Here is a 12,429-nt window from a genome sequence, read left to right on the forward strand (position 1 = left end):
AACGTTGATTTATCTTTGCGAGTATGTTTGGTCATGAGAAATTCCGACCATTTCATTTGTCTCAACTAACATTGATTTCCATGAATAAATTGATTTCGAAAGCCGGAAGGGGGGGAATTTCCCGCAACTAAATTAAATTTAGATGAGTATTTTCAAGTTAAGCCTTGGCGATAATTTCACTGGAATATTCTTAGTCGAGAATCGATACTACGCTGCTAAATATTAGTTTCCCTGCTGCTAAATTTGGGAAAACCAAAGTTGGCCAATTTGGTTGAACCTTTTCTTAGTCTATGACGAGTCTATGGTATGTCAAACAAAATAATATAAATCTGGCAACACTGCTTTCTTGTTTGGCCAGCTGAGAATAATTTTTCCAAAAATGGCCCCCGGAATATTAATCTTTAGCTGTACTACACCAGAACAACACTATAAGATGTGGACTACACTCTCCCATAAACTTAAAGCAACTGTCGACTTTATCATTGCCACCTACATTATGATTAGACAGTTGTTATTAGAGATGGCCATGAATCTATCCGATTCTTCGAAAAATCTGGAGAGCGTGGTGCCATCTATTAATAGCACAGGAAGCTAAAATTCAAAATAGCGAAAAAATAACGTCGTCAGAGAACCCTTTATAATTATTATAATTAGACAACTTATACTCTACTTAGTGAATTTTAACCTAAATTATATATCCCATATAAAATATTTTGTTAAAAATTATTATAATATAAAGTAATGTCAAATTTACAAACGAGCCGATCAACGCGAGGGGTACTTTAATGTCCCGCCTTTTGGGTTAAAATTTATCTTGGTTTGACTTCTTCGCTAGCAAGTACACGTTGAGCCGACACGTCTTGCCATAGAGTAAACCACTCACATAGAGTGGAAGGCTATCAGCCATAGAGTAACCCAGGGCCGTCTTAAGACCTTTTGGGGCCATGGGCTAAATTATTTCTCAAGACCTTTGCGATCCCCAACGGCCAGCCTTTGTATGTCCGTTGTCTAAATTCAACTACACAATAATCAAACCAAAGCTTTTAATTTCAAAAGTATAACATAGTCCTACTGAAAATAAGATTTTTACTGACAGTGACTCGCTTTTAGGTTTTAGAAATTGTTGGTACCGTATGATGCGCGATGTGGCGATGAGTCAAATTACTTTAGACGTAACTAAAAGATACATAATATTAAATGAGTATAAATAATATTTAATTAACTAATCCCTTATCCCTAGAGTAGAGGCGGTATGGATGGCCTTTCCGGGGCCCCCAAACTGGCTGGAGGCCCTGGGCTGTAGCCCACTTAGCCAATGCCTTAAGACGGCTCTGTAGTAACCCACTCACACAGAGTGGAAGGCCCTATAGAAGCGCATGAAACATCCATCCTAACGAGCCAACTGGTTTTCGAGGAGTGAATAAATATAGTCCGAAGAGCGATGGTGTTGTTTTTACATTTTTAAGAGTATAAACTGACTTTTTTATCCAGATATTATTATACAGTCTGTTACAAAAGTCTTCGACAAAGGGAGTTTTTGCATTTATCTTAAATTTTCTCGAAACGTGTAAACGATAGAAAAATGAAACCAGAAGCAATTTTTAATACTTTTTTTATTTCCTTTCACGTGGAGTGGTCGTATTTTGCAAAGCGATAATAGTTACGGCGGAAACGCCAGATGTCGTTTTTGACAACTTTGCTGGTTTAGCATCCTTTCCTATAGTGAATGGCTTTTTTTTTACAATATTTTGATAGACACAGTGACTAAAGTTTTAACATTGAAACAATGGCAAGTGCCTTACTAATAGAGATTATGTTACTTGTGGCAAAAACGAATTTGGCAGAATCGGTTGAGGGGTTTAAAGGCGGAAATCTTTTGATACACCAGTGATTAAAGTTTTCTACACCTATTATCTACTTTCATTGCCTCCATTCTCGTCTCTTTTCCTATACAATATTAATTGTTGTTGAAATGCTCTGCAATATCGGGGGAATGCCACAAGTGATATTTGACGTCTTTTAGTTTTTCCCAAATGGAATCGAAAATTGCAACCGGCTATAGCTCCTCAACCGTTGGTGGTAGAGCAATGACAGTGACACTTTCTAAATATGAATCGACCACCCTGAATCCGGAAATGTGGGATTCAGGGGCGTAACTCCATTATTTGAAAAGTTGTCAAAAACGACATCTAGCGTTTCCGACGTAACTATTATCGCTTTGCAAAATACGACCACTCCACGTGAAAGGAAATAAAAGTATTAAAAATTGCTACTGGTTTCATTTTTCTATCGTTTACACGTTTCGAGAAAATTTAAGGTAAATACAAAAACTTCCTTTGTCGAAGACTTTAGTAACAGACTGTACATTACCATTAGGTCAACTTGTTTATTTCACGCCTCGTACGAAAAGTTTCGTAAATGAACTAATGATAGATTCTTAAAATTATCACAAGAGATGAAAAGAATAACTTTCAAAAGATTTACTTTTGTACAATATCTGGATAAAAAATTAAGTTTATGCTCTAAAAAATGTTGTCTTGTTTGGATTAATGTTTCATGCGCTTCCAAAGGGCCTTCCACTCTATGTGAGTGGGTTAATCTAAGGCTGATAGCCTTCCACTCTATGCTCTAAACTAATTATCCAAAAGTCTAGGTCGAATGTAACAATTGTGTGTATTTCTTAACAGACGCTGTTCGTTGGAGCGCAGAGCGGACTGCTATGGGGCAGTCGGCCCTCAGTCTTCTCTTGGGTACCCACATCATCCTTTGCATTTTCCTCCTCGAAGCCGCCGGCCAGATCGGAAACGGAAGTAGGGCGACAGCCAGCGTGGATCTGAACCAGCACATGAGCTACCAATGCAACTGTATGGAGTACTGGCAATGTATCGGGTCTGGAGGCAAGCCTTACACCTACTGCAACGTCAACAAAGTGTGCTGTTTCATCGAGAAAGGAGCCAAGGCTGTCGGGATCTTGCCCCGGCAAGCCAAGTCCTCCAAATGTGGAGAGAAAGGCTCGGACACCGGACGAGACGGAGTGGCCGAACCGGGAGAGTGGTCTTGGCAGGTTTGGATACGGATACCTCCCCCCTAAACCAGGGGTGTAGCCATGGGGGAACTGCCCCAAGTTATTTTTTACCGAGTTGGCGTACTGTTGTTTGAGTTGGCAAAACTGGAAAGCATCGCCCTCCTCACGCCTCGCTTGTCCCCGGTTGCCAAAAAGTTAAATTCAACCCCGCTCTAGTCTCCGGTTGACGAAAAGTTAAAATACCTCCCCCCCTTCACCGTCTCCGGTTGACAAAATGTTAATTTCGCCACCCCCTCGTTTTCCGGTTGGCGAAAAGTTAAATTATGCCCCCTCTCTTCTCCGATTGACAAAAAGTTCATTTCGATCCCCCACACCGTCTCCGGTTGGCGCAAAGTTCAATTAGACCCTCTAATAAAACATTCTTCGCTACGCCTCTGCCCTACCTTACTTAACCATAGAATAATGGTTTCGTTTCTTTTCTAGGCAGCCATCTTGGAGAAAGGCAAAGACATCTACGTCTGTGGCGCGTCCCTCTTGGACGAGTTTTGGGTCATGACGGCGGCTCACTGCGTTGATGACTAGTAAGATCATAAGTTTATAATTACGTTTCACATAAATACGTCAGTTTCCCAATCTTCCGCGTCTAAAATGTTTACTGGGAACCATTTTTCGAATGACTACACGCTTCATACTAACAAGGAGACTACCCGAGGTGTAACACACCGATTTTGTTAATGAATCATGAAAATTCCTAAAAGGAAAAGTTTCAACGGGCATTAGTTTTGCCATGGCAACTAAAAATGTTTTTGACAACACAAAATGGAAAAGTCCTTACCGAAAAAAACATGGGATTTTGAAAAATTCTAAGGGTGCCCCCATGGAAATTTTTCCAAAAAATTTTAAAATGTAAAAAATTTATCAAAATTGACGAAAAAAAATTAAATTGATAAAATTTTCCAAGAGGGCACCCTTAGAATTTTTCAAAATCCCATGTTTTTTTCGGTAAGGACTTTTCCATTTTGTGTTGTCAAAAACATTTTTAGTTTCCATGGCTAAACTAATGCCTGTTGAAACTTTTCCTTTTGGGAATTTTCATGATTCATTTAGGCCTACTTAATCCCCGATTTTGAACAAAATTGGTGTGTTACACCTCGGGTAATCTCCTTGTAAGTTATTAGGCCTTGTACGTGTTCTTTGGCTCGTCGTCTGTCGTCATAGTGATTTTTCCCGGTTTTATCGTTTTTTGGTCGTCTGCTACAGTGCTACGACATTCTCCTTGGATTTTTACCCGAGTTATATTCGTAGATTGTAGTTTATCGTGTTTTTAAAATGAATTAGCATAAAAACGAATCAGATGAGGCAAATTTTTGCCGCTTCACTCTTTTGGCGCTGCACGTAGGTTCAACCGCGATTTCTGAAATTTTTGGAGCCGTTTCATGTAGATTCCAGCAAAAGTGGCGAAACTTTTTAAATACTTTTCCAATAACTATAAAATTTCAAGGACATAATCATTGATGTATTTTCTATCATTCTATAAAAAAACCTCGTAAATTTTGGTTATGGTGACAATTCCCCTTTAAGGCTTAGCTAAAACACGACGTTCAGTTTACAGGTGAAAAGTGTCCATTATTTCAACAAGTACTATATAAACGGTAACTTGCAGGTCCTGGCTCTCGGAAATATTACCTCTTGGCAATAATTATTATTATTATGATTATTATTCATTGAAGATATTTTATTGAAGCGCCTTTTAGTTTTTAAGTTGCGTATTTTTCACACTAGAGACGCTAATTTTTTGGGTAAGACGTCAATTGTACGTCGCCAGACACAGCTATCATTAATAATTTCGACTTAACTGACTCACTTATGGAACGTAATTATCGACTTATGGTAAGGTAATATAAGCGGTTTGTTTGGGATATGGTTTTCATCCAGGACCATAGAGTAACCCACTCACATAAAGTGGAAGACCCTATGGAAGCGCATGAAACATTAATCCTTACGCGTTCAATTTCATGCTTATTATTGTATTGTACCCGAAATTATATACTTCCACGCAGACTTGGAAATAGCGGGAGTCCTGGGGCCAATGGCTCTTAAAAAAATCAGGGGCCCTTAAAAAAAGTCATTCGAAAGGGGGTTGCGGGCCACCGGGGCCCCCAAATTTAATAAAAATATCTATAAAAAATTGTTTTTTTACGCCGTCTCAGAAACGCTGTTTTCCAACCCTAATCTAGAGCGAAATCTAGCGTTAAAGTTAACGTTTTAAAGTCAATAAATGTTTGCGTAAGAAACGTAACCAATATTTATTCTCGTATTTTCCCTCCCTATTTTTAAAATTTTCCCCCTCTTTCAACCCCCCTAGGCCAGTTGCCCTCAATAAAAATAAACTTAAGTGGGGGGGGGGAGAGGGGGAGTAGGGCCCCCGTTAAAAATATAACTATTTCCAACTCTGCTTCCACGTTTGCAAAATATTATCTCTAGGTGGCGTTACTATTCGGCGCTACGTTGGGGATACCTGTTTTGTGATCAATGAGAGAAATCGAAACTAGATCTTTAGGTGTTATGATAGAAATCGTGGGTAGAATTTATTTGTTATGATAGAAATCGTGGGTAGAAATTTATTTTTTATGATAGAAATCGTGGGTAGAAATTTATTTTTATGATAGAAATCGTGGGTAGAAATTTATTTGTTATGATAGAAATCGTGGGTAGAAATTTATTTTTTATGATAGAAATCGTGGGTAGAAATTTATTTGTTATGATAGAAATCGTGGGTAGAAATTTATTGGTTATGATATAAATCGTGGGTAGAAATTTAGGTGTTATGATAGGAATGAGAACTACAACTCTAGGTGTTATGATAGAATCCGGAACTACAACTCTAGATCTATGATAGAATCCGGAACTAGAACTCTAGGTGTTATGATAGAATCCGGAACTACAACTCTAGATCTATGATAGAATCCGGAACTACAACTCTAGATCTATGATAGAATCCGGAACTACAACTCTAGATCTTATGATAGAATTCGGAACTACAACTCTAGATCTATGATAGAATCCGGAACTAGAACTCTAGGTGTTATGATAGAATCCGGAACTACAACTCTAGATCTATGATAGAATCCGGAACTACAACTCTAGATCTATGATAGAATTCGGAACTATAACTCTAGATCTTATGATAGAATTCGGAACTATAACTCTAGATCTTATGATAGAATTAGATGGCATGATACCTTAGTTTCACAATATTAGTACAGTTGTAACTTAAATAGATTAAATGATAAAAATAATAAATGAAAATTAAGGTTAATTTAATAAGATTTGAACTGATGTTCATATATATCGAATTTCAATATCGCAAGTTGATAATAATTTCTTTGCGTAGTGAAAATAGTCCGTCAGATCTGAAAATAAGGCTGGGTGAGTACGACGTGTCGTCGACGTCAGAGGCTTTGCGTCACGAAGAATTCGACGTGTCCAGGATAGTGCTGCACCCCAACTTCAACAACGCCACTCTGCTCCACGACATATCCTTGGTAAAGCTAGCGAGAGCTGCCAGGAAGAAGCCAAACATCAACACCATCTGCATGCCGGACAAAGCCATCCCGGAAAAAGAGCTCGTGGTGTCTAGCAAGTGTTACGTTACCGGCTGGGGGAAAAAAACTGAAAGTAGGTTACCTAGTGCTTCCAAGTGATTTTCAGGTAGTATTGGCGTTATCTGACCTAAGCAAATAATTATGATAAATGCAACATCAGATTATCATTATCTGTATTCTATGATTATCAGATATTATCAGCTCTCTGCTCTAAGTAAATGAACCGTAGTTATCGAAATAGCACTCAGAATCGGAGGGCATTTTTCTTATGGAAATGATGAGACTATCGAGTCCAATAAAAGCTAATTTCCATCCCCGTCTTTTGACGCGATAAATTGCACTTGGGAATTGTGGGTATAGCTATTTCTATGTATCAAAAATGGTTTCATAAAAACTAAAACGGGTTTTTTTCTGCCTAGAAGCCTTAAAAATTTCAAATTCGAGGTTAAAATGTAATTTTATAAGGAAAACGCCTCCAACATGTAGAGTATAACAGTCTGATAACTTCGGTTTATTTACTTTTGATAGATCATTTGATACGGGTCAAAATGCAAACCAGATAGTTTAAACCCGAAACTAATCTGAATTCGTAGTAAACCGACAGATAGAAAGTGAACAGATTTCTTTAACAATTTTAGTTACTGTATATTTTGATTTGCTTCCCACAAGATTATATTGATATATGTAATAAACGCTTAAGTCAGATAAATTATAGAAGAAGAATTATAAGATCAGTTCATATCGGTTACTTGGGAAAATGAATCAGCGTGCTAAGTGAGGTGAATATTAAAGATTAACCTGATCTGGCGAACTGATCATTTTCAGATATCTGAGAATTACCATGCAAATAACCTGATCAGGTGGTCGTTCTAAGTACTATCATAGACTAAGAAAGGTTTCACAAGGACATTTCGCCTGTGACCCCCCTTAGCTTTTTCCTCTATAACCGGCGGCGCGAGACCCCCCCGACTTCGTTAATGGTGCGAACGGCCGCGCGCCTAGCGGATTTTAAAGAAAGTGGTGATCACGTGCATATTATTTTCATTTGAATTTCAACAGAATCACATCTGATTTCTAAAACACGTGCTATTAAGAATAATATTTGAGTCCTTCGATGCTGTCACGTGTTTTGGTAAACTTTCACTAGTCTTTGGTTCGCAACAGCATTTTGATATACGTGGCGCCCTCCCGTGCTGAGACTTTACATGGTTTTAAATTCGTGCGCGAAATGTCCTTGTGAAACCTTTCTTAGTCTATGGTAATATTCAAACTACAATAGACATTCCATAAATACACCGCTTCAGTGACTGACGCTCCATCTATTAGCAGTAAAGAGAAATGCTTAGTATGCGCAAATTAAAATAAATTTTAAAACAACGGTATTTATTGCGCAATATATTTAAAAACCAGTAAAATCATGGACTATAGTTTCGACTTATCTAGGTCATCTTCAAGGTTAATTATTTTTAAATTTATTGTGCAATTAATACCGTTATTTTTAAAATTTTAATTTTTAGTTTTTTGTACAAGTAGCCACGATATACTTAGCTTGGTATGTTTCTCTATTTTACATATAAATTAAAACAGTATCTGCTTTCGGAAAACTGCCGTATATGGGTACCAAATAAATAATACTGAATTGGCGTATTCGCCTGAGAGTGCTTTCTCTATTCTGAGTATGAATGATAGAAATATTTTTCAGCCAGGGAAGCTCGGAAAGAAACGTACCTAGAAAATCAGCAAATTAAATGTCGAAACCTTTCTAATTTAGTGTAGAATTTTTAAACAAGCCCTTGTAGACAGTGCAATAACGTCATCTTATTGATTGTGTTAATATCCTTTTTATAATGTTGTTATATTTTCAAATATACCGTCTTCACGTACGTTACTTTAGCTGTATAGTAAAACTCGACTATATGGCTGGCACTAGAAAAATTAACAACAAATAAAAAACCTTTTCTTGTACAAACCATAGTATATAGTATATTATGGTATAGAATCGTCATATTGAAAGTTCTAATCAATTAGCGCTTAATAGTCTTTGTAAAGCTGCTGGGTGATTTAGAAGTATTATATACTCTGCGCTTATAGATATGGAACGCCCAATACCTTAGCGACCCACTGTTTTTTTGCCGACCGTGGCGCCCCTCGACGTCTGAGAGAAAGCTATTGCGATGCCATATGGAAAATGAGTTTTCTCCCGGTAGAGCGGCGGCGCTGACGCTTGAATTTTTCTTGGCGCGTTTTCGTGAGAGTTTCATATCTCTATAAGCACAGCATCTCTGGTAGTATGCTGAAAAACGTTATTCTTCAATTATATTTCAGACTCTGAACACTCGGTAATATTAAAAGAAGTGAATGTTCCCATGTGGAAAAGTTCGGACTGCGAACAGGCATTGAGGACTTTGTTCGGCCCGTCATTTAAGTTGCCTCCCACCACTCTCTGCGCAGGCGCCGAGGGAAGAGACGCTTGTGACGTAAGTTCTTCCTACGTTCCCTTGATTATAGGTGGCGCATATCGAAATAGCAAGGGAATAGTAACTCGCTTTAGACCTATTACCTTTCTGTAAAGTTATCACTAAACCTCGTCAGTTGAAATGTTTATTAACCGGAAGAACGCAGAGCAAATTCATATCTTTATAACCCCGAAATACATTTAAAACCCTTGTCAGTTGCTATTCATCTGCTACATTTCATCATGAGTACTACTATAAGTACTACCATTTTTAAAAGATTGAAAAGTTTCATTTATTTTCTAAAATTTAAAACGTGGCCCTTCCGTTTAAACATGGAAGGTTATTTCAAAGATAATTTAGACCTCCAAACCTTAGCTTCGAATTCCGAGAGCTTTCGGTAGCATGACCTCCGAAAAATCGGCCTCCATCGATCGCTGTATTGTCCTATCACGGCCAACTTTGATGACGCACGGTTAAGCAAACCACGCGCCATCTAAGTTGGCCGTGGTCTTATCAATAATCGGTTACCATGGTAACTAGGGAGCTAATGTTTTCGGAGTTCCGGCGGGAAGTGGGTAAACGCTATTGACTACGTCCGGGGCTGTTACTTCGAATGTAGAGTACGAGGTTTATATTATCGTTGGTGATTTTCACTCTATGAGTCGAACCCACGTTGTTATGGTGACTAGTTCTTGGCAACCGCTGAACTGTTTAATTAGCGAAGCTTTTAGGATTATAGAAACAGGTTTAGGCAAAGAGGCGGTTCAGCTATGAATATGGAGAGGGCGGTAGCGTAATTACAAACTTTCGTGGCAATAGTTGATTTTATAAAATGTCTTTACGCTTGCGCAACTTGTTGAAATGTTGCCCTGGAATAGTGCAGAGAGAAAACGGATCCACAGCTGAAGCGGGGAGGCAACATTTCAACAATATGGCCAAGGTTATTTTATAAATAGAACTATTTCGGTTGTCGCGAAAAATTATTTCATTTAATTATTTAATTATATAATATAATTAGAAAAAACAGAATATATGGGCAGCACCCTGAAAACAAAATCATGCTTCCTTTCCTCGCGTAACCTTTCACCCTGTCCACCCGCTAAGGTGGGAAGAAACGGTAATAGTAATAATAATCAGCTGCGACTTTTAAAGCCTTTAATTCAGGTGGTCAGGGTTACAATGCGTAGTAGGCTGGTGGCAAGCACTTCATGCCACGTCAGTCAACAGTTCATAGAGTAACCCACTGACATAGAGTGAAAGACTATCAGCGAAACTTGTGAACGCTTTTCTTAGGCAACGTCTTGTTTTCGAGGAGTGAAATAAACAAGTTGGCCTAAAGGTCATGTACAATATCTGGATAAAAAAGTCAGTTTGTACTCTAATAAATATAACAACAACACCATCGCCCTTCGGACTATATTTATTCACGCCTCAAAAACCAGTTGGCCCATTAGGATTAGTGTTTCATGCGCTTCCATAGGGCCTTCCACTCTATGTCAGTGGGTTACTCTATGGTTACTATGATTGTACTCAGGTTAACAGATAATATGAAGCAACAACTCATAGAGTCACCGACTCACACAGAGTGCAAGGCCCTATGGAAGCGCACGAAACATTAATCCTTACGGTCCAACTGGTTTGCTTTTTAAAATTTTCAGAGTATAAACTGAATTTTTTACCCAGATATTGTACCATTAGGCCAACTTGTTTATTTCACGTGTCGAAAACAAGACGTTGTGTACGAAAAGTGTTCACAAATTTCGCTGATAGCCTTCCAGCTAGGAGCAACAAACACAGCACCCCACACAAGGAGAACGCAACCCGCCAAAAGTCGTGCATTTTCTTGTGTACATTTTTCATTGGTTAGACGATTTAGCGCCTGCTGCCGTCGAAAGGGGGAAATATTGAAATTGTCTTCCCCCCCGCCCGTAAAACGTGCAGCGTAAACGTTCGTGCAATGAAATTTGTACACAACACTGCGTTAGCGTGTTTAAAGGCTAGCTGCGTTTTCCATGTGTTGGTTGCTCCTAGCTTCCACTCTATGTAAGTGTGTTACTCTATGTTGGTAATAGTACAATATTTTACCGCCGTGTGTCTCCACTGCCTACTAAATTTCAAAAGAAGCGCGGTGACGAGAGAATTGTTAAGGCAGAAATGAACAATAACTTTGTGTATGGCGACAGGGAGACGGTGGAGGCCCTCTGGTGTGTGAGAAGCACGGACATTGGTATCAAGTGGGAATCGTGTCGTTCGGTGTCGGGTGCGGCCGGGCCAATGCGCCGGGTGTTTACACCAAAGTGGACAGCTACAAGAATTGGATTCACAACGTTGTGTTGCACAAAACGTGATTGTTTTTTTGTTTTGTGAAATTTATGTAAAGTTTTGTAAATTGTAATTTTTGGTCAGGTTCAAATAAATTTTTATTTATAAATAAAGAAAAGCACGTGATTCTTATACAGAAGGCGTGTTTTGAAAAGCTGATTTCATTACATAGAAAACAAAAAAGTGTAGCTTCTTTAATTTCTACGCTCCATTCATAGCCTCGGAAACAAGTTTCTGAAACTACAATGACTAAGTTATGGGCGCGCTCCAAATGTCGTTTTAAAAGCGATTGAAACGAAAATGAGTGGAGCTCGAGTTGAGCGGCTGTTTAAGAAAAATGCCCATGCGATGGTTACTGAAATTGGATTCCCTTCTTACTGATTGGCTCTTTGGAGATAGCACGGCTAGTTCCACGCAAAATCTACAAACGTTGTTGAGTGATACTAGAAGATTAAATTTTGTTGTTAATAAGACGAAATGCAGATGGCTATAATTTCTAACATTTTTAAACAAACTTTTTAGCTAGATTTTGCAGATTTAATTAACTTTAATATAAGGGAAACCTTTAGGAATGTAGACGTAGTTTATTCTGCAGAATTTTCACTCTTAACAATTCCCTGTTCACGTGTACATAGCCCGAAACGTATTGTTGTATGTACAATTGTTTGGTCTTTTAATTTTATAAATCCTAGCTACACTACTATCCCGAGCGCCCCGACATTGCGCTGCCGATTTCTACAGATCTAGATCGCTCTTTTTGCAATTTTGCTCTGTAATGTGGCAGTGGTCTTCAAAGTAAAGTGGAATCATTGGACTTATAAGGCCCAAAGGAGGGCCAGTACGCCGCCGGTACTGGGATTATTTTCGCCCCACCTGGTGTTCCCAATTCTATAGAAGAATTTTTTATTAATATTTTATGCGCCTGAAGTGTTTCAACTTTAAATGTTTAAATGTATTTAAATTTACGATTATTTTTTATTTCCTTATTTTGAATAGCGCCGATCCCTGAAAAATATTATTT

The 12,429-nt window shown here is 38.4% G+C and overlaps 1 protein-coding gene across 1 annotated transcript in view; it reads left to right on the forward strand.

The window, feature by feature from the left end:
• The window catches only part of LOC149966235 (chymotrypsinogen A-like), a 36,550-nt gene extending 25,024 nt beyond the window's left edge, over nucleotides 1-11,526 (forward strand). Inside the window, exons 2-6 of the mRNA XM_090171158.1 lie at nucleotides 2,688-3,064; nucleotides 3,509-3,606; nucleotides 6,420-6,703; nucleotides 8,956-9,107; nucleotides 11,270-11,526. Coding sequence (XP_090027284.1) covers nucleotides 2,720-3,064; nucleotides 3,509-3,606; nucleotides 6,420-6,703; nucleotides 8,956-9,107; nucleotides 11,270-11,434 — 1,044 coding nt within the window. The 5' untranslated portion in view covers nucleotides 2,688-2,719 and the 3' untranslated portion in view covers nucleotides 11,435-11,526. The remainder of the gene's footprint in view (nucleotides 1-2,687; nucleotides 3,065-3,508; nucleotides 3,607-6,419; nucleotides 6,704-8,955; nucleotides 9,108-11,269) is intronic.
• Nucleotides 11,527-12,429: the final 903 nt, after the last annotated feature.

The sequence above is a fragment of the Leiobunum rupestre genome, chromosome 1, assembly GCF_980474605.1.
Source record: "Leiobunum rupestre chromosome 1, qqLeiRupe1.1.hap1, whole genome shotgun sequence".
In the NCBI taxonomy this organism is placed as follows: Eukaryota; Metazoa; Arthropoda; class Arachnida; order Opiliones; family Sclerosomatidae; genus Leiobunum; species Leiobunum rupestre.